The sequence below is a fragment of the Thunnus thynnus genome, chromosome 22 (assembly GCF_963924715.1).
Source record: "Thunnus thynnus chromosome 22, fThuThy2.1, whole genome shotgun sequence".
In the NCBI taxonomy this organism is placed as follows: domain Eukaryota; kingdom Metazoa; phylum Chordata; class Actinopteri; order Scombriformes; family Scombridae; genus Thunnus; species Thunnus thynnus.
The window spans coordinates 22,089,241-22,116,938 of NC_089538.1; the positions used below are offsets into that span (position 1 = coordinate 22,089,241).

General features: G+C 37.8%; 1 protein-coding gene across 2 annotated transcripts; it reads left to right on the forward strand.

Annotated features, from left to right (window-relative positions):
• Positions 1–3,439: 3,439 nt before the first annotated feature.
• LOC137174304 (GRB2-associated-binding protein 1-like) lies at positions 3,440–27,115 on the forward strand. 2 transcript variants are annotated; one of them, XM_067579498.1, is made up of 13 exons: positions 3,440–4,101; positions 11,924–12,052; positions 12,656–12,821; positions 14,214–14,406; positions 15,267–15,946; positions 18,651–18,733; positions 18,888–18,997; positions 19,669–19,970; positions 20,858–20,929; positions 22,450–22,546; positions 24,045–24,174; positions 24,292–24,426; positions 25,212–27,115. In XM_067579498.1, the coding sequence occupies exons 1-13, from the start codon at positions 4,027–4,029 to the stop codon at positions 25,392–25,394; spliced, it is 2,355 nt and encodes a 784-aa protein (XP_067435599.1). In that variant the 5' UTR covers positions 3,440–4,026; the 3' UTR covers positions 25,395–27,115. The 2 variants fall into 2 exon arrangements, with proteins under 2 accessions (XP_067435599.1, XP_067435600.1); XM_067579499.1 differs by lacking the exon at positions 20,858–20,929.
• Positions 27,116–27,698: the final 583 nt, after the last annotated feature.

The following is a 27,698-nucleotide window of genomic DNA, read 5'->3' on the forward strand; positions in this document are numbered from 1 at the left end:
AACAATTTTCAATATTTTAAATTTAAACAAACATCTTTACATTATGTTATTTTCAGCTGCAAAATGCTGCAACATCTGCTTAGATTTGACAACTGAAACAAATTCATTCATTCTTACACACCAGTAATACTCTTTTTTAATACTTTACTTTTTGCTGGTTCCAATTTCAACCACTCATGATGTAGAAGTAATTTTAACAGAAAAGCCAAAGCAAAACTAAACTTAAAAAAGAAAGAACGAAAGAAAGGACATTGAATAAATTTGTTGAAAAAAATAGAAGTAGGTTTGATATTACAAACATTTATCCTCATATGCATGTAAAAAAAATAGCTTCATCATTTATATAGACACATATATTTAACTGGTACCAACAACATGAAGTTATATAAAATAAAGTAAACTGATCATTTGACTACTTGGAAGGAGCGGACAAGCTGATGTGTAACATTATATAATAATATATAATAATAATACATATAATAATAATTTCAATTAATGCATTTTGAGTGATTATTATTATAAATATATATGAATTGATTTTTGTTTTTTCTTTTTTCAAATGCATCTTCTTATTTTGTGGGTTAGTTTCTCTGTAAACTGAGTCAGTAATATATGTGTAATTGTATAAGAGCTTATTGTAAACTGTAAAGTGTATTGGGACCATGCTGCATGGTGATTCTGCACTTTAAATAAAACTGATTGACTGATTGATAGTGATAATTAGCAAACAATCAATTATACAATATAACATCAATCTCCAGCCAGCATCTTATGTAAAACCAGTTTCCATTTTTATAACATGCAAATGTAATTCATTTTGTGCATCCATTACAATGGACATTTGACAGAATTCAAATGACTTTTATGTAAGCAATGACTGGTGGTAATTCAAATTAAGTCATTCAGCCCAACACAGCTGTCTGCTGTGTACACATGGGTGTATTATTTTAATCAAATATTATATGTGCCTGCAGATAAAAGATTTCTTGGAAAAGACTGTGCGGTTTCATTTGGACTGCCATATAAAATACCAGATTAACAGTAACATTGATATATATGTTTCTGATATTTATTTGATTAACCTTTCATTTCATTTTACATGTTTAAGATATTTAATAAGCCTGAATTATTTGTTTGTTTATAATGGGGAAAGGAGCTGCCCACTTTTTAATTTGTAGTACCTTAAAATGCCACTAGATGGCAGTATTTATCTCTAAAATGGGAACTGGGCTCTCAAGCAAAACAGTCATTTTTTTGACCTGCCTCATAGAGTGACATCAAAATCATTCAATGAATCTACCAAAACATTCACCTGACTCAATGTCTGTAAAATATCAGTAAGTGATTTCATTTGAAAGACGAGCCGCCAATTCTTTGGCCACATCTCTGTGTGATATTAAAGGGGCATTCCACTAATTTCACACATGAAGTTCAGTTTACTCGTCAATAGGAGTACTACTTAGCATGTGAACAGTTGTATAATGTCTTTTGTGGCTCTGGAGAGGGCTTTACACACTCAGAGGGTTTTTTTTCTATTGAGGATTATGGAAAATGTAGGATCCAGTCTTACTGGAGCATGACCCATACTGGTGACTAAAATTCAGGTTATCTTCGCCTCTGCTACATCGATTTTGACCATTATTTTTCTGTTGTGAAACCCCTAACTTTATAGAAGTGCAAAACTAAACTGCTAGAGTGCCCCTTGACCCTATTTGACCTCCAGCTTCTGACAGTCCACAGACCATCTGATCTGTATTGAAAGTTGATCATCTAAATGTCTGTTTGTATGTAAATGACATGGTTACTGTTTTGCTTTTGTTTATTTTTTATTTTTTTACTTCATGTGCACTTTTTTTGTTTTGCATTTTCTTGGTACACTTTGGATTTTTCTTTTTGTTGTTGTTATTTTTAAGTCACTTGTCCATAGCTTGGTACAGGTGCACAAACACAGTTGACAAAGACCTTGCAAATCAAATGCATCTTTTTGTGAGCTTGCAAAATTTCATGTGTGAACTACCGCTTCTTTCTATAATATTTAGTCTCTGTACAACATATGATATGTAAGTGCAGGTATAATAATAAACAGTGTTGGGAAATAGTAATAAGGTAATAGTAGGAGTGTAAGGGCTTACACTTTGATATTCAGTAATTACATTACAGTTACTATTCCTAGTAACACTCCATTACTCCAACAATTTGGGGATCCACTTTTACTTACCTTTTACTTACTTTTTATTTAGTGGCATCTAGCAGAATGGACTTGGCAGAAATAGAATATAATATTCATAAGTATGTTTTAGTTAGTGTATAATCCCACGAAAATAAGAATAGCTGTGTTTTTATTACCTTAGAATGAGTCCTTTATATCTACATAGGGACCCTTCCCACTCCAAGCGTGTAGGAGAACCTACGGTGGCCGCAAAACTCGTGAAAAACATGAAAGGCCCTCTCTAGAGCCAGTGTTTGGTTTGTCCATTCCGGGCTACTGTAGAAACATGGCAGTGCAACATGGCGGGCTCCAAATAGAGAGGACCCACTCCTAAAGGGCTCATTCTAAGGTAACAAAAACACAACGATTCTTATTTTCAGGTGATTATACACTTATTAAATCATACTTGTGAATATTATTTTCCATTTCTGCCAAGTCTTCTGTCAATTTTACACAATTTTACTCTTTCGTTCATGTTACCTCCCCGAGCCAGGTCATAACATCTGGGGGCTCGTCCGGGATAAGGAGTTTGATGGAGAGGTAATTTCAATCAATTTCTTCTTTGTGAATTCAGAGGACAGACTTCTGTGGGACGTGTTAGCTTGGCAAATAGACAGGAGGCAGGTGGAGGTGGTTAGCCTCTGCAAAAAGAAGACAAATGCAAAATGCAAAATCTGGGCTGTCTGCTTGTTAAACCATCTTATCTTGTTTTCATTTTCTACATATTAAATGTAGAAGATGTAACGTGGGTGTGGGGGCTTTGGAATTGTTTACAAGCATCTTTGATGGATGTGACAGCTGAGTAATAAAAGTAAAGTCACAAGAAATGTAACTAATTACTTTTGCTATTGAGTTATGTAATTGCTTTTAACAGTTTTCAAGTAACTTACTCAACACTGATCATAAATATAAATATATTTCCAGTATTGACAATGTATTCAGAACCAATGGCAACAGTGGATTCCTGTCTTAGGTCTTTTTATTTTTGGTTTGTTTTGAAGCAAACATCTTTTTTTCAGTTATTTTCTGAAGAACAGCATGTCTTTTTCAGTATGAGAAAACACACACACACATAGGGAGTTTCCTGTTACAGTGGGCAGGAGCAGAAGGGGAGGAGTGAGGAGGAAGAGGGAAAAGTGGGAGGAGAGGAGAGAAGGAATGTCCGAGCCGAGGCATTGTGTTCGGCTATCGCACAACCAGAGAGAGAGAGGAGGGAGGGAGGGAGGGAAGAGTCTCTCTGCTGGGAAGTAGAAACCCTCTCACAAGGAGGTGTGACTCATTTACTCAGCCGTCGACTGAGGAGCAGCTCTGGATGGAAACTGCTGGAGTCAAGGATCAATCGACCAACAAGTCTGAGTTGATTGATCATGGCAGAATGTCACCTCGAAGACTGATAGATTGATTGGAACCCTTAGCAACCTTTTTGAAGATTGGAGACCTGATCGACAAACTGCAAGTCTGATCTACAGATTTAAAGATCAACTGATAGAACAGCAGGCTGATTGGAGAATTGGAAGCCTTGTTGACCAGTTTAAGGATTGACTGATTGGTTGATTGCTTGATTTGAAGCCAGAACAACTGATATCAAATCTCATTGACTAACTGGAAGCCTGATGTGATTGGAAGTATAACTGATTTTATCTGACAACTCATTGACTGATTGGAGATCTTTTTGGCTGATTTGACACCTGATCAGCTGATGTGCATTGACTCCTGGGGATCCTGATTGGAAGATTTGTCACTTGATAGGATTGGGAGCTCAGCCAACTGATTGGAGGCCTAATTGATTGTTTGGAAGCTTTGTTTTTGGCGTCAGGATGAGCGGAGCTGGTGAGGTGGTCTGTGAAGGCTGGCTGCGAAAATCACCACCAGAGAAAAAGCTACGGCGTTATGTGAGTAGTCAACTTTTATTTTAGCTTTTAATACAAACAAATCTCAGAATAAAAAAAAACATATCTGTACATGTGCTGTCAAATGAACACATCTAGTATTTTCAGTGTGTGTTTTGGCATATTAAAACCTCGGTCAAGGACACTTCATCACAGGAGTACAGACTGTTTATGGAAACACTTCTGTGTAGTTTTTTAATTAGGCTTGAAGATTAGCCCTCGGTTTCATCATTGTTTACCCACTAAGGCATTTCTTAAAGTTACAGAGTCATAATCATAAACTAATAAAACATTGAGCAGGACACAACTGTCTGCTGCTCCAACTGGAGAGGAACTAATGCCACCTTTTTAGTTTTCCTTTGGTCACTCAGATTATAGATTAATCATAAATATAAGTGTGTTTTTTTTTTCAAACTTAAAGCACAAAAACAATCAAAAGTGAATATTAGCCTTGCTAGTGAACATATAGTCACATAAAAGGTTTATAACAAATAGATAAATATACTGCATAGATGTATGCATCTATTTATAGGTATATTCTATTTATTTATCTGAAGGACTGCATCAGTAGCTGAAATTTGTAACACCGTTTTTTTTGTTTTGTTCACAATCAGGAAGCAGAAGCTAATTTAGCCAATTTAGAGACTTTATAAGTGAACTTACAGTACATATTTCATAGAAGGCTGACAGGTTTATTTCTAACATGCGAGTGGTAGCAAATATGATGATCTGGAGAACAACTTAACAAGATTTTGTAATTTGGAACCCTTGTATCCTTAACTGACCTTCATACTTAAACAACACACTTGCTCAAAGCCAAAAGAGCTATTTCTTACACACTGGTCTGTTTTGTTTAATATATCACATGTCCACACTTTCCAGTCTTCATTAGCAAGTGATTTTTATCCATTCCTGTGGGAAGCATCATCATTTGTCAGAGAAACAACTGTTTCTAACTAGCTAAGCTACAAAAATGTTAAGGTATGCATCTTTCAAAACTGAAAACTGCCAACCTGGCTATGTGCCTAGACTGGATACCAGAGACTTGCACAAGTTTACAGTTTTTAAGGAATTTGACTTACTTCAACTTATTTGTTAGGTTAAACTGTTAAGTTACAGTGTTAGATACAGATAAGCAATGCATCTGCCTTTTATATAAATAACTGATGGTCTATATTCATTGAGTAATTGATTCAAGAATTGGGTAAACTATTTGTTTAATATGCTGTTTTAGCACTATTGATTCCAACTTGAAAAAATATATATAGATACATACATACATGGCAAATATACATAAAATGTCATAAACCAAAATCCCAAAGAAGTTCTGGAACAATTCAAAGCAGCACGAGGCTGTTTGTCCAGCAGCAGGACGGCTCTCTTTCCAGTAAAGAAGCAGCTTAAACACACACACACACGCACACACCACACACACACACACACACACACATGCACACACACACACTGCATATCTGGCATGCCTGACTAGTGAGTTGAGCTAATCTCATCTCTCCTCTCCATATTTTCCCTTATTCTTTCTTTGTGTCCAGAAAGAACATTGTTTTTATTTTAGTGTAACTATCGGCCCCTTTCTCTTTCAGTCGTTTACTTTCTCTTCCTTTTCTCTTGTCAAACACTTTCCTTTCTCAGGGGAAGTGTGTATGGAAAGTGAAGGAGGAATAAATAGGGCAGAAGAAAAGTAATTGTTTAGAGACAGGAAGAGACAATGTGCCTTTACCAACACTGTCTGGAAGAGCAGTTGAGGTTTCAAAGTTGTTTCTCTGACATTTTTTACACTGAAACAAACTGTGGCAAAAAAGAACTGATGAAAGAACAAATGAATGAACCATAACACCATCCTGAGAGGTTTAACTGTTGTAAAGATGATAACTTTATTACCCACAATCCCCGTTAGCTGCCATCAGTGAACTAAATGTCATCCCAGCAGGGCAAGTTTTTGAGAAGGAACAAACAGATTGCCAAGACGATTTGCTTGTGTCGCACTTTGTTGTTCTTCGGCCTTCCTCAGCAGGTGGGAGCGGCAAAGAAGAAGAAGAGGTGGATGTAAAAATGGTAGAAGAAAACGAAACAAGAGTAAGAAGAGGTGGAGAGAGATGAGAAGGAGAGGTTATGTGTACATTCAGCTCTGAGTTTCATCTCCATATGGGTATATACAACCCAGTGTGTACACACACACAATGTCTGGCCAGCTGTGTGTCTACTGTCAACACACACACTCACACGAAGCGCCCTATAATGGCCGTAGCAGGCCGAGTGTGTGTTCATATGTTCATGTAAAGCATTGGGCCAAAGTTCATGGAGTATACCTCGTCATAGACTCCCTGTTCTGTTGAAAGCTCTGTGTGTGTGTGAGAGTGTGTGTGTTTTCCCTGTGTTATGTAATAAACTAATCGCTCTCAGCTGGGCTGGGTTGGAAGAGGAGGCCTCCCTCAAGATTTAGAAGATTTGGAAACACACACACACACACACACACACACACATCTGCACACTCATTGGAACAGAACTGAAGAGAATGATGAGGTAAATTCTGCAACCTTCACTGCCATAATAAATGTTACACACACACTCACTCAGAAGGTCAGACACAGTTTAAGGACAGCTGGGTTAAAGATACTACAGGTTCAGTCCATAGACTGTATATAAAGATGGACGTAGCGAGGTGTGATGTCACCCGATGGTTTGCATTGGAGCCGGTATGAAACCCAGATCTGCTGCTTATGGTAGGCGCCATCGTTTCCGGCTCCAAAGACTAATAACAGCGATCACGTTTTCACTCTCCTGCACATGCTCAGTGGCGTCTGCCTTACTCAGAAGTACTGTATGGAAACTGAAAACATGATCGCTGTTATTAGTTTCTAAACAAACTAACAAACCCAAATCTCTTTGTGGCGAATGAAGATGTCACCCAGTGTAGCAGTGGTGCTCACTGACGTGTGTTTAATAGTATTTGGACAACAACGGATGTTTACGACATAGAGGAATAAGATATATCAGGCTTTGGATACACACACAGTACTTGTGAGTAGATCAATTCATTGTTGGTTTGACTCTAAACATGAGATTTGTTGACAATAAGAAAAATAAGAGATATATCCTTTAAATTAAAGTATTGTATTTGAAAATAATTTTGATGCTTTTCATTGTTTCCATTTTGGGGAGTTAGTAAGTAAGCGATTAAAACAACAAGTTGTATATGGAAATATGACAACAAGGGATGAGGAGAAGGTAAAGAATGCTAAAAAACGCAAAACAAAGCAGCTTTCCACTGCTTAGTCCGTCATTTTCAATATTAGAATTCTTCAGATTATTGTGCTGACACCACACTATAACACTTACCACAGGAAAAAAGAGAAGCTGTGTAGCTAACCACGGTACCATCAACAATAGAGTTGTTGCAATGTTTACCAGCAGTTAACAGTAATTTACCTTGTGCACTGATTTAGTATTTAGGATGGCACTTTAGTTAGAATTAAGTGGTTTCCATGCCATGGTATATTTTGATATATTCTTATTTTCATGAATCTTACATGATGTCTCTCTTTAGACAGTTCAACTGTAAACAAATGTTTTATTTCAGTTCCTTTACAGTGTCTCGTCATATTGAAAGTGTTGCGATGCCATGTGACAGCATTTGTGAGAACTAAGCATTTAAATGTGTTGGAAACAGGAGGAATAGATCAGTAAAAAAAGGAATTGAGAGGCGGGAAATTTGTTTTTCAGGTTTGGTGTTAATTTTGGTTTGGAGGCAGGAAGGAGGAAGTGTTGTTTTAGATCCATTGTGGCTTCTTCCTGTCAGGGTCAGAGGTTAAAGAAGTAAACAAAACAAAAAGGGGGAAGGAGAAATGAGGTGGGCAGAGATTAGAGAAAGAGGAGATCATTATCATTATTAAATTTACATTGCTAATATTAGGGGCAGCTCAATGTGGATAAAAGGGAAAATATTAGTAAGTGCAGGCAATTTAAAGAATTATTGAATTATAATGTGGACATTAAGTACACAGAATAGCAACAGATGTACAGATGAAAAAAATGATGAATGATGATGATGAAAACCAATAAAACAAAGAGTCAAAAAAACAGTTGCACCAGCGCCTTATAAGGAGTATAAGTATATAAGTAACAACGTTAAGTGTTCATGAAGTACTGATTTACGCATCACTGAATCAAAACCGGTCGTGCCACACAAACAAGTTCTTACAAAGAGATTAGTTTTTGCTTAAATATTTACACCCACTGCCAGGCGTAGCTGTTGTATAGATAACTGAATCAACCGACAAAGCTAACGTTAGTTTGCTAATGTCTGACTCGTTTAGATCAAAGAGTAATAAATATGGTCAACATATCTGACCTGACACTTGATTACATTTAACAAAAATAACACATTATACCTCAAATTACAAAACTTTATGTTAGCTTAATCAGATACTTTCCACTCTGAAACACAAAGTCCATGCAAGGATAAAGGGGACATATTCTGCACAGTCTATATTTTAATCTGGGGCTCTATTGGAATATATGTTTGCATGATTAACAGTTACAACTCCTGTTTAACTCATAATAACCCTTTCCACAGCCCCTCAGTTCAGCTGAGTCTGTCTGAAACAGGCCGTTTTAGCTCCTTTCTCGTTAAGGCCCCCCTTCCGATGAGCCCGCTCCGATCTGATTGGCCAGCTTCAGAAAGCTTCCTCTTAGGATTTTACTTTTTCTTCATTCTTTACTCAAAATGTCAACTTCTGACATTAGCTCGTTGGCAAGGTAGAAAACAACTTTGCAATGGAAGCGTTCAGAACAGGTTGAGGCCCTGGCTTTTGACTTGCAGGGAGCATTTTTGCATACGTTCACCTCAAGTTTTGGAATTTTGACCATGTTTAACATCTGACATCATAACAGTATATAAATAACAAAAAAAATCACAAAAAGCATAATATGTCCCCTTAAATATTGTTTGGTGTCCTATAACTGAGATTTATTAAAGTTATGTTACAGCTTGTGATGCTACTTCCTACAGATGTATCCTAGAAACCAATTTATACATTACTAAAGTCTTTACAAGCTAAGACATTAGCGGCGGTACCTGATTTAGTAGATCGCTGAATTGAAAGTAGCTAGTAGTTAATAAGAACTTAGCTGATATAAAAGCGGGTCCTGTTTCTTTAACTAGAAGCCATGTAGAAAAAAATTTCCATGTTAGTTGCTGCTACCCTGCTGCGTTCTTTTTGGCCAGCAGCCTGAAGACAACTGATCATCAAACAGAGTGAAGGGGGGTTGGGGAGGGGGACAGAGAATAAACACACACACACATCTACTGCCATCTCTTAGTGGCATTTCCTCTTCAGCTACTTCCTCTTCCTGTCTGTGTTTGGAGAGAGAGAGAGAGAAAGAAAGAGGAAACGTGCTCTACAGTATTTACTTTAATTGTTGTGCGGTTTGATCTCACTCTCTCTCACACACAAACACACAAGCTTTGGTGTCACGTTGGTTTTTGTTGAGAAACGCTATTAAAAAGGGATCAGAGGAGAATTTGTACAAACTTTGTATTTAGCGGCAAAAACAGAAGTACAAAGCTCAATCCTACATTTTAGGATTAGATAGTTGTGGAGCAAAACTAACTTCTGTGATTCCTTTAATCAGAAAAACACTGAGATCATCATCTGGACAGATTGTGTATGTGTGTGTGTGTGTGTGTGCACGCACATGCTGCTATTAAATTTAAGTCCTTCCTCATGTTCTGCCTCACTCCTTTAAATAATCATGACGTGTCTTTCGCACACACATACACCACCTACATACTAGTACTATCCCCACACACACACACACACACACACACACACACACACACACACACACACACACACACACACGGGTTGGTGAGTCATGTCTAAAATATGAGGTGTCATCATGGATCACTCATGGGAGATGGACCCTACCCATAATGCTCGGTGTGGGATGGCAAAAACCTGAGAGAGGTGACAAACATTTTGCAATTCACTGCGGTGTTGAGTTTGTAATGTTTAGTTAACATTCATGTGCACCGGAGTGTAAAAACCTCTGACATGGAAGAGGGACACCAGCAGTAGAGGAACATAATGGAAATGAAAACATTACCTAAACTGACCCTGTAAACAATGATCTATACATCCGTTCTGCAAGCAGACTAAGAGACTAAAGCAGCAACCGGAGACTGCGGGACCTTTACTGAAGCACTGGACAGAGCAAATATGCATGTATATGGTCTATTTTTCTATTCATAAAATCCCTCCACTAGTAGCTTTACAAAATATAAAGTTTGTCCCGGTGGCACTAGAGGGAAAGCTCACTGGGGGTCCAAAATGAAAGGGGAAAATGTTCATTTACATGTTTTGGACCCAACATACATAAATTAAATCTATTGTTGGCCCAACTTTTGTAGTTGAATTAGTTGAGACAACACATGACATTGTGTTAAAATTATGTAATGCACATACTGGATTAACTAAGAGTTTCAACTTGAGTTTCAAGCTTGGGGGCTTAAACTAAGAGTTGGGGTTGGAGTCTAGCGAAATCTGGTATTTTATCAAGCTGAAACTGTGTTCTGTTGAAATAGATGCTTTACGTTTTTACAAATGTTGGAAGAATAAAGTCCAAATTATAAATGTTCAAGTGTTTCATTAAATTGTTTTTGTTGATTTGACCAATATATTATATGAAGTCGAGTCAACTTTTCACTAAAGAGAAATACTGACTTGAGCAATATTTTCTACAATAAGTTCAGCTAGTTAAATATTTTGATTTGAAGAAAAATTGGGCCAACTTAATATAGTTGGGTGCTAATTTGACCAACTAAATGACAATCTAACATGCAAAGATAAGGCAACAATTGTTCAAAGGAGCTGAATAAATTCAAAAAGCCAGGAAACTTTTTACTAAACTTTTTACGTTGGGGCACCTTAAACATATACATATACAGTATATTACAGTGTACCACTAGGGGTCTAAATGTGAAGATTATGTTTAGGGTGGCACTACAGGAAGGGTCAGGGAGTCACCAAAATCAATACAATAACATGTTTTTTGATCCAACACTTGTGTATTGTGGAGTCACAAGTGGCGTTTAAAACTTTTAGTCTTGTGGAAGTGGGTGGAGATGTAGTTTTAGATAAAACATGCTAGCAGTGTGGCTACTATCAGTCCACCACTTTGGTCCAAACTGAAATGTCTCAACAACTATGGGACGGATTGTCAAGAAATTTTCTAAAGTCATCAAAGGTCCCCAGAAGATAAATTCTTATGTCTTTGGTGATTCAATGACCTGTGATTCCTGTAGCGGCACCATGAGGTTGAGATTTTAAGTTTTTAGTGAAAAGTCTTGACAGCTGTCAGATGGACTGCCGTACAATTTGCAACAGATATTCAAGATAAATTGACCATGGGGACTTTTCATCTAGCGCCATCACCAGCACAAAATTTCAATGTGTAGAATCCTTTGGTTTATGATCAAATACCTGCAAACCTGATTCCCATCAGCCTCGGCTGTACGTTGTGTTTTGTGCTAAATAGCAGATGTTAGCATGCTAGCACACCAAGCTAAGATAATAAGCATCATAGGCTACCAACTGAACATCAGTATATCAGCATTGTTATTGTGAATATATCAACCTCTTGACTAGTCTTGTTCTCTCAACTGTCTCTGTCTCTTTCTGTCTTTCTCTATCAGAGCGCGGATGTTTAATTCACATGAACCTTATTTGTGTCTCAAAAAAGGAATTTAAAAGTATTTTTTTTCTCCATTGGTTAGTAATAACTCTCACACTCTCTCTATCTGCAGGCATGGAAGAGGCGTTGGTTTGTGCTGCGTAGCGGTCGGCTGAGCGGGGAGCCGGATGTCCTGCAGTACTACAAGAACCAGCAGTCCCGCCGGCCAATCAGGACCATCAACCTGAACCTGTGTGAACAGGTAAACACACAAACACATGGCTGAAAAAAATGAAAGAAAGAAAAATAAAATTGAGCATCTGCAGTTAAACAGTGGCTCGTCTCGACTAAGGAGCCTTGTTTAGATTGATGAACAGAATGAATTAATGTGCCAATAAGATATTTTAAAGGTATTTATTAAAAACGTCATTGTTAGATTTGTGTTTTTATAGTTTTATGTTTATTCTTGAGCTTGTTTTGTCAGTTTGAGTATTTAGTTTGTATAAATTTTTAATTTTTCAACATGTATTAATTTGTTTCTAGATAAGTCATTTTTAATCCTCCATAATTGTACTCGAGCAGATAATTAAAGTAATATATGATGTGTTAATTTTAATTAAAGTGGGTTTTACAGGTGATTTCATTGATTTTGTAGAATTAATTTATTAGTCTACCAATTTGAGCTGTCAGTAACACAGGTCACATACAGTATTTGTTAAGTGAATATTAGCTGCTGGTGTTTTAGAAGTATAGATATTTTAATTTCCTTTGATGACAGGCAATTGAACAAAGTCTCTCCTGTGACAGGCGGAAGAAAAAAAAAGATCTACTAATAAGTAATTCTAATAAATATTCCCTCCTCCAGGTGGATGCTGGTCTGTCGTTCACAAAGAAGGAGCTGGAGAACAGCTTCGTGTTCGACCTGAGGACTGAGGAGAGGACCTGGTACCTGGTGGCCGAGTCTGAGGAGGACATGAACCGCTGGGTGTCGTCCATCTGCCTGCTCTGTGGTTTCAACCCAACTGACGACAGTACGGTGGATAGTTAGATTAATAGATAGATAGCACTTTTTTTGTTTTGCATTTGAAATGGATAAATGTGTGTGTGGGTTGTAGCTGAGTCAGTGTGAAAACAAATGGGAGGCGAGAGAAGAGAGCAGCTTTGCCCTGTACAGTCATTTGAACTTTGTCTTGTTTTTGTAAAGATCACAAAGACTTTAACTTTCACAATTAGTCATTCTTTATTCAGTCTTGTACGGTAATAGTCATCTCTATCATTTGGCATGCAGATAGTGATTCATAATGCTCACAATTCCTAGTATTGATTAGCCCATAGGGGCACTGTGAGAAGTCAACTCAAAATCAAACTTGTAATCCACATGATGCTGTTAGTTGTAGAGACGTCTATGCCTCATGATGTAGAAGATCAACTTTTAGCACCTTGCATGACACTCTTTTCTCGAGCAGAGTTGATTTCATTGGGGTAAATGTAACTGATCTTCTTTGGAGCTTTATTTCCAAACAGTAGATTTCAGTTTTAATACACTTATTGGAGCCTAGAAAATATTTAACATACTATTAGGCTGATATGCATGTTTTCCCACATCTGGGAATTCATATTTACAGTAAACCAGATATAAAAGTAAGATGCGGCGTCCTATGCAAAACAAACGTTAATCTCACACAAGGAGAAGAGCTATATTATACCAGTTTTAGCTAATCAATCTTTCAATCTGCAGTCCCTGGACAGTCACATAAAAAGCATTTAAAAAAGTGAGACTACAACATTTGAGATATTTTTAAAAAGTACTCCACAGATTTAACATTGCACTTCTATAATATGGTCAGACTCACGATGAACAGTTTATAAAAAGTGTCAAAACTGATGCAGCAGAACCAGATATATCAGTTTAATTCTATGCATTCTTCTTATCCAAACCTGGCGCCTACATTACCCAAAATGCAACTCAACCACCACAAGTTTAGTTAGCGACTCAGGTGTGTTATGCTAGTAGGGGCTATTGTAGCCTGGAGCTGCTAGCCTCCAGTAGAGATTAGGAGCAGGATACAGAGGTCTGGTAACCTCACTTATTTCTAACTCCACACCCACAGATTTTTTTCATTTTCAAATTTGTAGTCTTCAGCCCCAACTGACGCTGACTCAAGTGACATCACTTGAGGTAATTTATCAGATTTCACACAGCTCCCTCTGGAGACACAAGAGTTCATCTTCAAAGTACCCACTGAGACACCTGTTGATAGGTTGGCATTCAAATTGCTCTCATACTGCAATAATGAAAAAAACTCCAATACCCACAATGCCCTGTGGGGCAATACAGGAACTTCGTATTTTATAGTCATTTTCATCACCTTGCTGCTAGGAGTCACACATCTTGTTATTCAACAACTCTCTTTTTCCTCCAGTTCCTGAGAGACCTCCTGTGTCTGTCCCATCTTCCATCACTACAATAACCTCAACCAGTGGCACTGCTGCTGTCACCATGGTAACGGGGTCAGTCCCACCGCCCTACGACCCGGTGAGTGTGAGACACCTGGAGCCTGACGGCAGCATAGAAGAAGATTACCTGTGGTTATCGCACTGCCAGAGTCACATCAGGTAAAGTCAAACACACACTCCCACTTAACAGCTTATACTTGTGGTCTTCCCCAACCAGTGGAGTTTGCTCAGTTGTCATGGTGATAGCTTAGTTGTTATCACCTATGTATGACTGTTGTGATGATGTTATGATATGTGGAGGAGATTATAATCTCTGTCTGGTCAAAGATGGCTTACAATACATTTAATATTGCTGTAACATTGAGCTAAAGTACATTTTTTATTTCAAGGATTGTTTCGCTCAGATTTTCAAGTATGATGTCTGTTTCTGACATGCAATAAGTTAACATATTCAGGGTGGGAACATGACAAAATAACCCGACATAATGACTAATGTTGCACGATACTGGTATGTTGAGTATTTATTATTTCAGCTGATGGGTCATAAAAAAGTAGATAAGATGAGGAGTTTAAAAGCAAACAAACACAACGTACATAAATGCAGCAAAGTCAGCTTTTCCACATTGGTTCAAAAGAAAACCAGCTGACGGTAATTCAACAATCAGAGTTGCAGGTTCAGACGTGTTGAATCTTAGAGAGGCATTATAGGTTTATCTTAGCCTGGATCACACCCATAGATCCCTAAAAGGTTGTTCTCACAACTGTCATGGAACAGTTCATCAGAACAACTGATACAATTAAACTTAGATTCCCCCTTTAGATTTTTATCCCTTCAGGTGGTTTTGGTTGTGATTTGTCAAAGTTTGGAGATCTCATTGGGAGCTCTTTGAGTCATAGCGAGAAGGCTGCTTTTGAAATATTCAACAGCAATTTATTTATATAAAAATTGCCACTACTTCCTTCCAAAGAACTTTTGTTTTCCCTTTAATCCTAATGTAACTATATTTTTCTGTCTCCAGGCCTCCTTTAGGTTCCTCCACCTCTCTGGAAACTGACTACAGCGACAACGTCTACCCTCCTCCCTCTGCCACCTCCTCCTCCTCCTCCTCTTCATCCTCTCCGTCTCTCCTTCCCAAGGGCCTCCACCCTCCTGCCTCCTCTTCCTCTGGCTTTAGGACAGCCCCTTGGACAAGCGCCACAATGACAAGCCCCCTCAGTCAGTCTTTAGACACCAACATGACCCCAGACCTCCAGAAACGAGCTGGCAGACCTCGATGTCACCCCTCCCCACATCCCAGAAAGCACTCTTTAGATTTCCACCTGCGTCCTGTGGCGATACCTCTTGGTAATGACACACACTCTGGCGTGCATTCAAATGCACACTCATACACCCCCAGTGGATACCAGATCCCCCGTCCGGCATTCACCCCTCTGCCACGCCCTCCTCACCGCCCATCTTCTACTCCCAGTGTGGACTCTCTAACCCAGGCAGAGCTCCATGCTTCCACCCCGGCTCCTCCTCCACGCCCACCAAAGCCCTCAGCCATCGCAGCCCAGGTAGAGCGCTCAGCTGTGGGCACAGGGCTGGCCACGCTCCCCCGATCCACCTCAAAGACAGAGAGGAGGGATGGATGTGTGGAAGGAGGAGGAGGCCTGCCAAGGTGTAACACTGTCGCTTCACCAGGACGCACACAGACAGGTAGGAAACAGCATGTCCTAAAAGTTTTACCCATTTTGAGCTTGCCACCCTGCCTGTTGAGGTGTTGTGAAAAGATCGGGATCCTCACATTCCCTCATTCATAGTAAGCCAGTAATTTTTGGGCCACCAGGGGGCAGAAGAACTCCACAATAAGCTGGCAAATACATATTTTTGGCTAACATGTTAGGAAACCGTTGCAAATTAAAACCTCCAGCAAACACAGAGCAACATTAGCCTTCATTTGGAGTCATGTTTGTGTCCATCAGATTCATGTAGCTCTTCTTTGAGCTCTGGTTTGGTCTCCACCGGCTCCTTAGCTGCTAATTGTTCCCCTTTGCCAACTTTGGTTTAGTTTGGTGCTGGACAGGTAGTGTACAGTGGGTTTATTAGCTTTTTCTTGCTGAAAACAGCCTCCTCCTGCTGTTGGAAACAAGGTTGATGCGATCAATGAGAGTGTACAGTATATGTGCCATATTAACGCAACTATAAGCTAAAAGAGAGCTGAGTTTGGTGTTAATTCTCTGTGGGTTTGTCACTACATGTGACCACTTTCACATTACACCCACTCATTTAATTCATTCTTAATATAAAAACAATGTTAATGGAACTTTCATTCACTGATTTTGTTAGCTCAAACAGTGGAAGCTAACATAGCTTAAAGAGCAAGATTATTGCCAGCTAGCCCCAGATTTGTGCCTCTCATACAGTCATTCTTATATGTGAGAATTAAGATGTATGATTACATTTAAATCACAGATACAAACCACCCTTTTCCTCAAACATAAACATAGTTCAAATACTAAAAAAAACAGCAAGTCTTTGACTTGAATTCCTACATATCTAAGAATTCTCTGTCTGTCCTTTATTATTGTAAAACCATCTGGTTTAGTGATCATTTGGGGAGAATGCAAATAATGGTAATAAGCTGTAACTGTAAGCTAGAAAACGCCAAACATAACTGTGTGCCAAAGATGATCTTTTTAATCCAATATCTGTCCTGAATGTCGTCACATATGTGGACGTGTGTTTCCAACATTGTATAGCACGGCGTGTAAACTAATCACGACTGCAACTCTTGAGTTATGTTTAGCAAACAGTTGCAACCGGAAGTTATGAGACAAACCCAGAAATGGAACCAGCAAAAAAAGGTCAATACAGTGAAGTAGACATTTAACGTGTTAAAAGGTGCATGTCCTGAACAAATCCAACAGCCTACAAGTATGCAGGTATTATTTTGGGACACTATTGTTGTAAAAGTTTGAACTCTACACTAAAGTGTTATTTCAGTGTCTGATATCAGTGATCTAAATGTAATCATCAGTATAAATTCTCAAATGTAAAATGACAAATATCTGAGAGGTGCAAAATAAAACTGCCAGTGCTGCTCACAGACAAAAGAAACCTCTTTGCACCCGTCGTGAACATTATAATGCCCATTTAGCAGTCAATGGGAATATATAATCCTCTGAAAGTGCAGAATCCCTGCAGGACATTGCATCGTCAGCATTAGTGTAACACATAGTTTCAAACCTGGAATGTCACAGGAGATCAGAGAGCGCTGTGGTTATAAAGAGGCATTGATGGATTATTTCCTAACAGCTGAAACAATTAGTGCCTGTTTGCAACATAATTTGATTAGTATTAGTTTCATTAATAGAACAAGAACTTCGCCCCACAACAGCACAAAGAGTCGTTTTAACCAGTTCACTGTTTTCTGGCTTTTGGAAGAAATTTTTTCATTTTTCGTTAAGAGATTTTTTCAATGTTCCTCTATTATTAAAGACAAAAAGCTAATTATTGTCTTTTTTAACAATAGTTTTTAATTTAATTATGACACACGAATACATAAAGGAAATACATCAATGTATATTGTGTTTCATTTATTTCTTTGTTTGATTTGTTTTTATTTTGGCATTTTAAATCTTCCACAGATGTTAAGAGCATCTGTAGAGTTGATCATAGTATTGATGAATGTTGGCTTTTACAACTTTCCATCTTTTTTTCCCCATCCTTTCTCCTGAAGTGTTTTTTTCTTGATGATTGTTTCACTTCTATTATCCTGTCGTTTTAATATAATTTAATTTATCCCTGTCTATTCCTGTTATTGTAAATGCTATGATTATTGTCTAACTTCAGATGTACACAGCAGACTGTCAATCTGTCTTCAAACTGCACAAATTTAGTCTTAAAACATAAAGGTGGTCAGTAAACCAAAACCAAAATAAACATACTGTCTTGCTGTCAGTTCGATGAAGATTAATATCCTAAATATGAAACTACTGTGGAGCCAGCCGGCAGTTAGCTTAGCTTAGCATAAATCTTTCATCTGTCATGTTTATCCTTTTTTTTTTTTTTTTTTTTTACTTGTTTAACATGCAAGATAGAACAGATTAATTAGTGAACATTGCAGGTGTTGGTAGGTGTATTTTTGAACTTTGGACAGAGGCAGGCTAGCTGTTTCCCCCTGTTTCCAGTCTTAATGCTAAGCTAAGCTAATCGCCTCTTCGTTCCAGCGCAATACTTAATGCATAAATGTTAAGTATGTGTTAAGTATGTGTTAAGTATTAAGTTAATTAATCCTCTAATTATCAGCAAGAAAGTGAAAAAGTGAATTTGAAGCACATTTCCCAAAATGTTGAACTGTACTCTGCTTTTGAGGTGGTTTATAAGTTAGTCTATATAAAGTATGTGCTATGTGTTTCAGGTTCTGAGTCTTTTTACATCCCTCGGTCTCTGTCTGACAGAGCAAGCATTTTTGAGTTCAGCGAGAGCTTCAACAGCTACTTTGTAAGTTAAAAGTTTTTAAATTTCTGCTTTTCTGCCCCTTATTTTATTTTTTATATATTTATCATTTCAGACAAATCATACCGAAACTGTCAACTTCTCCAAATTGTAACTCTGTCTTTCATGGTTTCTTGATCTTTCTCTCTCTCTCTCTCAGTATAATAAAGGCATGGTACCTCTGGGTAGTGTTTGTTCTGAAGATGATGACGTGGACGAAAACTATGTTCCCATGAGCGCCGCCACCACTGAGCCTCCCGTTGCACCAAGGTTAGTCAGATGTAAAATGCTACATGATCATTTTCATGTAAAGGTCAGTTTTAAAAGGACTTTGTACACTTGCAGCACTACAGAACCAAAGTTGTATGTCTTTTTAACATACTTGTCAAACATTTTACATTCTACATTTTTTTTTATTTTTGTGTCATTGACTTAAATTAGTAGAAACCTCAAGGTGATTCGGTATTGATTAAGTTTTGTCAAGGGAAACCATTAAGAAAAACATTCTGTTTTGTGCATTTAGCACTTGCCATACTGATGTTTGCAGGAATATGTTTGCCACTCCTGAGGCAATTTGTCATTTGGTTGATCAGTCAATTGACAGACAGTTATTCAGCAACAAATATTATAATATTATAAGGTTCTGGACTGTTTGTAATTGGAAAACTTGAGCTTAGACATTTTTTACTATTTTCTGATATTGTATAGACTTAACAATTAACTGACTAATCGAAAAAATAATTGAGAGATTGATCAACACTGACATGACATATAAACTGTATCAGGCTGTAAATACTCAGACAACACTTGTTTGTTGGATAAATTCATGACTGATTATAGTCTCTCGAAGGAATTTGTAGTTAATAATGCTAAGATAAAATAAGCCATGTCCTTTACAACACAGGTAGTTTCATCTCTGATTTCCTCTTTTCTCGTTCCAGGGTTCCTCCACCTTCCTCAGTGACCTCTGACCCCTCTGTTCACCCCCAGGATGGCAACTACGTCCCCATGACCCCCCTCACCCCTAGCCTTCCCGCTCACCCAACCACTGCCGCTGGTGACCTGGCGTCACTGGGGAGGCAAGTGCCCCCGCCTGCCCACATGGGTTTCCGTAACTCCCAGCTAACTCCCGTCACTCCCCTCACCCCGCCGCTCCGGAGGCACACCATGAACACTACCGGTGGGGTGGAGGTCGAAGCCATGCCCCCTCCAATCCACCGCAACCTGAAGCCACAACGCAGAGGTGAGGAGGAGCTAGTCAGCCCTTGTCTCATATATAGTTTAATATAATTAAAAAGAAAAAAACTACAGTGACTATAAGTTCCACAAATATGTTTTGACAATAAATAACACCAAAATAATTCAAAAAATCAAGAATGATCTCCATTCTTCATCAGCTTTTTGCATGTGCAATTGAGAACTGTACGTGTGGAGAGAGCTAGTTAGTTAAATTTATTTAAGACTATGATCTGTTTGCTCAGACAAGAAGGTTTTTATGGTGGTGGTACTGTATGGCTAGAAGGTCAAAGAGAACTTAATTTAAAAAACTGATGCCAGAACATTAAGAAAGTAAGGTAAATCAGAGTTATTAATCATGTTACATTCAATATTGCAATAAAATTTAGATAAAATTTAGATTATTGCAATTTTTCTAACAGTAGTAGTCTAAACTAATCTTGGTTCAGGATCCTCTTCCAGTCCGGTCCATGAGTCCCCATCATTCAGGTTGTTTTTACTGGGAGCTGAATTATCCACAGAGGTCTCCACTGGGCCAGAACATACAGACTCTGTGTTTGGAAGCTATAAAAACACTAAATATAGCTGTTCGAGTTTAAAAATCCATGTTTTTCCAATGGGATTCGGCGGCCAGCTTCTCTCAGGTTCAAAATCCTTAAATCCCCATTGTTCAGAAGGTTTTCACTGGTAATCTGTCAAGTATTTTCTTTTTAAAGTCATGATTGATTGATCAAGGAGATTGTTGTTGTTCTGGTTTAAATAGAAATGGAAATCTAGATTCTGCCCATTCAAGGTAAACATTCCCTTTGGTTGAGTTGCTGTAGTAGACCATCAGTAAGCTGCAGCACAGTCTGTTTGATGCTTTCTGCTCTCTGATGTTGTTTGTCACCGCAGGAGTTTCTATAACTCAGCCTGCAGAGAGAACAGATGTCCAGGCTGCCGGAGAGCTGACACACAAAACTAGAGGTACAAACAGAGACAGAAATGAGCATCATCTCTGAAACACAGCACATGTTCAAAGTTCATTCTTGACCTTGGAAATAGTTTGACACGATAATCTTGGCTCAAGGTCCTAACAAGGTACTTACCAGCTTTTTCAACTATGTCTCACGATCTTGAGTCAAGATTGTTTTGTGAAATACAATGATAAGAATAAGACGCAGGTGATTATGTGAGAACAACAAGAAGGAAATGCGGTATTGCTACTTGTTGGTCGCTTGAAAGGGTTCGCTAACAGCTCAGCAGCTAAAACTACCTAAAATCTATGAAATCTGGGTAAGAAATAAGGGACAATTGTCCACTAAAGCAGGTAGAATAATGAGGCAAAGCTTCTTTAGTTAGATGAAATGTTGTGATCTCGCTACAGAAAGTTGATATTCCCTGAGTTGAAAAAGTGCTTATACATTTTAGTATCATCAGTATTTTGATAGGAGCTTGGTGTTTGTATTACTTGAGTCAGAGACAGGACTCTAAATGTGAGAGCGGTAAAACTCGACTGAGTCTGCACTCTCGTTTCCCATCAAGACTTTCTAGAAAATAATTCCTGTTTTTGTCTACTTGAGACTGTTCTGCTTGGTAAAGCACATTTCTTTCATTGTTCGTACAGTAAGAAAAACACCTTTTTTTGCCATCTTCAGTTACTGAAACTAAAAAGTTAAAGTCTGAAATATCTGAAACAAGACTCTCTGTTCCTGAAATAGTTGGTTGTTTCTCCTCTCTCAGTGTCTCTTGCTCTTTTCTAACTGTCTCTCTTCATTTCCTCTCTTCATGTCTCCCTCTGTTAGTCATTTTTCATCTCTCTTGTTTCCCTTCGACCTCTTTTAGTTTTAATTATTTACCTGCTTCCACTTTGCTCAACAAGGCAGCACCAGGGCACGACAGCCACACACACTCACAGTGCTCCAAATATAGAGTCGTAGCTTGTACAAACGTTCCCATAAATATTAATAAAGCTTCATGGCGAAAGAAACAACACTCAGCAAACTGCTGTTACACTTAGGAGTTTTATTTCCTGTAGAGACCTTTCATTTTCAAATATCATAAACTTCATTTGCTATTTCAGTTTTCAGTGTCTTTATGTTATTGCAATGAGAAATAAGTCAGGGTCAGATGAAAAGATCAGTATCAGTTTTATATTTTATATACGGAAATGAGACTGGTCGAGAAAATCTTTAGTTCCATTTAAACTGAAAAGACAAAGCTTGTTTCCCTCAGAAAAACACGTTTGCAATCAATCTCTACAAAAGCTTTTTTTCATCAGGATTTTTGTTAGAAATACATGTAGAAGTACATGTATGTAATACCAAACCTACTTCTGTTTACCTTTTTCTATTTTTTTCTCAACCAATTTATTTAACAGGACTTTTATTTTCTGTTTAATTTTGCTAGTTTTTATAAAATATATTAATTCTCTCTCTCTCTCTCTCTCTCTCTCTCTCTCTCTCTCTCTCTCTCTCTCTCTCTCTCTCTCTCTCTCTCTCTACCAGTGAAACCAGCTCCTCTGGACATCCCTCCGGTGCAGCAGGACTGGCAGGAAGTCCCGCCCCCCGTGCGCTCGCCTGTCACTCGAACCTTCACACGAGGGTAAGTGTTCGTACAAGTTACTGCAGCATCAACAGAAAAACTACAAAACACATTCATGTTTAATATCTAAAACACATTGGGAAAGAAAAGCATGACGTGTGACCTGTTATATTTAGCTGTGTTGCACTGTGCTGCCCCCATGTGGTGCTGAAGGAGTACTGCAACTTGATACTACTGACCTAAATAGTATTAGCAGTAGTAATAAAAATAAAAAGTATAAATGAGTTAAGAATGTAAAAAGTAAATAGTAAAAGTAGCATTAAAAGCTTTAAAACAAAGACTATAAGATGATACTGAACCATTCAACTCTATAAAAGCGTGGCAGATAATTTTCTACTGCTAAATGCTTATAAAACAAAAGCTCTCATTTCTGTCCTTGATGACGTTGTCCGAAGGTGATGGAAAGTCTTGGCTCTTTATCTTCTTCTGTTAGACCTTCCCTCCATAGTCTGAGTGTTTCTATGGACCAGGCTTCGAGTCTTGACCAGCATGTAAAGTGTTTGGTTCGCTCCCGTTTCTACCGGCTGAGAAACATTTCTAAACTCAGGCCCATTGTGTCCGTAGCTGAGATGGAGATGATTATACATGCGTTCATTTCCTCACGTCTTGATTATTGCAATTCCCTTTTCACCTGTCTTTGTAAGACATCCCTGAACCGCTTAACAATTAGTCCAAAATCCTGCTGCCAAGCTCTTGACCGAGTCCCCCAAAAGGTCTCATGAAACACCAATCCTGATGTCTTTACACTGGATTCCCATCATTTTCAGAATACACTTCAATAGCGTTCAGAGCCCTGCATGGTCAGGCACCTGACTACATTAAAGAGCTGCTGCAGCCTTGTAACACTTGTAGGAATCTGAGGTCCTGGGATCAAGGTTTGTTGGTTGTCCCTCGCTCCAGTCTTGAGACGAAAGGAGACTCGGCTTTTGAGGTTGTGGTTCCTAAACTTTGGAACTCTCTCCCATCGGACTTAAGATCTGTGGACGCCTTTTAAAAAACAGCTCAAGACCCATTTGTTTAGACTTCCTTTTGCTTTGTTTATTTCTGCTTTTGCCTTGTGTTTTTAGCTGGATGTCTGCATTTAATGTTTGTTATTCTGTCTCTTATTTACTTTTTTAAATTGTGAAGCACTTTGTGATGTCTGCTCTTGAGAGGTGCTATATAAATAAACCTATTATTATTATTATTATTACTATAAAGAAGAAAACGTTAAAAGATATTATGTATGTATCATTGCAGATGCTGGTATGTAATAATTAATTGGGTGTATTTCATTATTCATTTAAATTATTAGAAAGGAATTAGGCAATATATATCTATATGTACTGTATATATTTTGGCCAATTCATACTATAGTGAACACATGACTTAAGTAATATTTTTTGTGTTTTGTCTTGATTTTAGTGAAATGTATGTTGAACATAGTGTAAACAAACACTGTAACTACTGTACTTATTTAGTTGATGTTAATGAGGTTTATTGTCTGTGTGTGTTACAGTCCATCCAGTCGTCGGTCAGTCAGGCCGACCTCAGCTCACAGCTCTTCTCCTTCCTCTGATTCGGATGATCCTGATGAGAACTACGTTGCCATGACAACCTCCAACCTCAGCTTCAGCGCTGGGGAACAGGTACAACACTCCTTCCTTCTTCCATCCTTTCCTTCTTGCTTTTCCCCTTAATTTTTACACTCCCTTTGTCTTTTTCCCATCTATTTAACCAAACTTTGTGTGTTTACGTGTCTACAGTCTTTGAGGCTTATGCTGCACCAAACCTCAGAGGGTGGAGTCAGTAGCCCGATGCTACGACGAGCCAGAGGTGACAAACAGGTGGAGTACCTTGACCTCGACCTTCACACTGGACGATCGACACCAACAAGACAGGTAACACTTTAACACAATGCTTTAAATATGTTGCATTTATAATCAGTAATAGACAGTTAATAAATGGTTTACAACACACTATAATGTAGTTGAAAGCAGATATAAGTGTTTATTAATGTATTTGTCAACAACTATAACTAGTGGCTGCTGTCTAAACAGATAATGAATTACAATATAGTAAAACACAGGTTTAATATTGTAAAATGTCTTCATAAGAGAAGTTATAATTGCTGATAATTAATAAACACTTAAAAATATTCTTATATCTGCTTATAACTACATTATAATATGTTATAAAGCATTTATTAAATCTTTATATACTGCTTATAATTGCTAAACGGGGGACTTAAAGAAAAAATATTGAATATTGCATATTTTCTCTATATTGTGCAGCTACAGATGCTGGTATGGAGGCATTTGTTACATGTTATATGTTTTCCTGTTATTGATCAGTAGAAATTAAAATGTTCATTCATGTCTGGTAGGGGCTCAGCCACTAGAGGGCGCCAAGTTGACACAATCTTTTCTCAGCTCTCATAATTTATATCTTCTCTCTGTATTTATATACTTATTATTTTTGCTTTAGTTATTATTTTTGGTGTTCTTTTCAATATGTTTATTTTTATACAATAAAATCTGTTTTGTCATAGGCTGCATCACATTTACCAACCCAGTGTTTTGTTTTGGGTTTCTTTCTTACTAAGTTTTCTTGCAATCAATAGATTTATATAATAAGTTACAAATACAAGCCTCTGTAATGTATCTGTTGGTGTCTGTCTGGCCAGAAACGCTGCACGGCTGAGGGAGGAACCGGCGACGACAAGCAAGCCGGAGCAGGTGAGGAGCGTGCGCGTGGCGGGCATACACGAGTGGACTACGTGGTGGTGGATCCCAAAAGGACCAAGGCCCTGAGGAACACCAGAGAAGCATGGCATGATGGGAGGATGTCCACAGAGAAGGAGAAATGATAGAGATGCATAAACATACACAGACAATCTATTCAAAATTATTCTTAGCCAGCTCTGAGGTTGTTACAGGAAAAAACAAAGTTACATACTTTGTTGAAAAGCAATTACTTATAAATTACTCCCTTAGAAACGTAATTACACTTGGTAGAGGAATTTTTGTTTCTAAGTTGTAATAAATGCTTTATTAATGTTAATAAAACATTCTTCCAACAACATGTAAGAAAATAAAGAAGATATTAGGATATAAGGGTTTGTAATATTTTTGTTAGTGTCAACAAATCCCATAAAAAACAACAAAAAAAGGGTCACAAATGTAGAGTTTGCTTTTAAAAAGGATTAAGTCATTTCCTTAAACAGCTGCCCACTTTAGCTTTTAGCAAACGTTTCTCAAACACCAGGAAATAGTGCATTTGTTTGGGACTATTTTCAGTGGCGGATGAATCCACATTTGCTGCTCTCGTGAGCAATAAATAATGAAGCTCTACGACACAGAGAAATGAGATTTATCAGGCTTTGGTTCAACACACAATAGTTAGATGTAGATCAATACGTAGATCAATTGATTGTTTGTTCTTTTCATGGGATTTGTGAGAACAGGAAAAATATACAATATCACAAGAATTATCCTTTAAAGACAAGTATATTTTGGGGTTGTTTTTGCCTTGCTTGAAAGGATCCTTTGTGGCTTGTCCCACCTTAGTCCCTCACTTTTTACCCAAACTGAATTTTCTCTCTCCTGTAACTGATAAAGACATCAGTGAGCGTAAAAGCCAGAACAAGAAAACCTCAAAATTCTGTTTTAAGGCAACGTGATAAATTATAGACCCTTTCAAATATGCCTTAGGTTCAGTAGTTTCTAATCAACTACTAGTTTCTATCTCACTGACAACAGCTGTAGTAAAACCCAAAATGAACAATCACTCAGAAAGTTCTTCTATGTTCTGTTATGATGAAGTAGTTAAATATTTTTGTCAAAGGTTGAAAAGCATGCATCAGCGTATTCGAAAAGTGCTTTTTTTCCCCTGTCCACCCAATAATATGTGACTTATATCTTCAAATTTGTCCACTGTGGAGAGTTTTTGAAAACAGTTTTGTTTATGGAGAATGCTGAAAAACAGAGAGGAAAAACCATGTGATAATAAACGTATCTATAACACTATGAACATTGTTATTGAAGACTACAATGTAGCATTGAACAACTCAATCCTCTCTTACCTTTTTTACTTCGCCAGAGAAACTGAGATACTTCAAGTCCACCTACTGAGATTTGACTCAACCAGTTAGATTATTTCTTTCTCTAGTCCAGAGCACCTCGGCCTCTTAAGAAATACTGTAAAAACTAAGGTCACAGGTGTGATACCACTTCAGTTGAATTTCTCCATCAAGACCGAAAAACGTTTTAAAATACGTTTGATTATGTTGTTCTCTTTCTGGAGCTAACTGTTGCTACCAATTATTAGCATCAAGAAAACATCATGTTTCCTGCTGAAATTGTGAAAAAGATGAACTGTGGGACAAATCGGATGTTCTGATGATAAGAAACATTATGTGATAATTCTTGTGTAATCATCCCAGTGACTGTGTGTGCAGTGAATGATTGTCAATTCCTATCTGTTCTCGTGATGTTACTGCTGAATAAAGTCATTGATTCTGTGAGAAATAAAATGTGATTACAGTAATGACTGCCCAACAGTGAATAAATGAATAAACACTGCACATCACTCTGTGCGCTTCGAGTTTGTTTTTATTGATTTGTACAAGTACAAAGTTGAATCCAAGCAGAGAGCAGCTTAGAGCACTTAAACATACAGTTCCTCTAGTGGCCACTAGATGATGCAAATCATTGTAATTGTTGTGAATCAGCAGACTAGAACTACCTTCAGGGCTGTTAATAAAGCAGGCTGTAAACTTAAGGTTAAGTTAAACTTAAAAACTAAATGTTAAACTTAAGTAATTCGATACCAGTGCAAGTAAGCGCTGAGTCAAATCTTCATGGAATGATACATGCACAAGCTTACAAATACAAGATTACAGGTACAATGTTAACATACAAGATTACGGGAACAAATTTAAACACACAACCTTATAAATATTAGATTACAGGTATAAACGTGAACACAAAAATTTACAAAACTAACACCCCTTTGGTGAAAAAGCAGTGTAATGCAACTCTACTTCTTCTAGTAGCTGCTGCTGCCATTTTTTGAGCTAAGATTTAAACATAAATTGAAACTCAACATTACTCAAATCTGTAATTCAATGAAACACTGAATGTTTCTAAATACTGCCTGTGATCAATGTCAG

Coding starts and splice junctions, on each gene's coding strand:
- LOC137174304 (XM_067579498.1), top strand. CDS start 4,027: ATGAGCGGAGCTGGTGAGGTGGTCTGTGAAGGCTGGCTGCGAAAATCA. Junction 24,175..24,291: donor GCTTCAGCGCTGGGGAACAG/GTACAACACTCC, acceptor ACGTGTCTACAG/TCTTTGAGGCTTATGCTGCA. Junction 24,427..25,211: donor GATCGACACCAACAAGACAG/GTAACACTTTAA, acceptor CTGTCTGGCCAG/AAACGCTGCACGGCTGAGGG.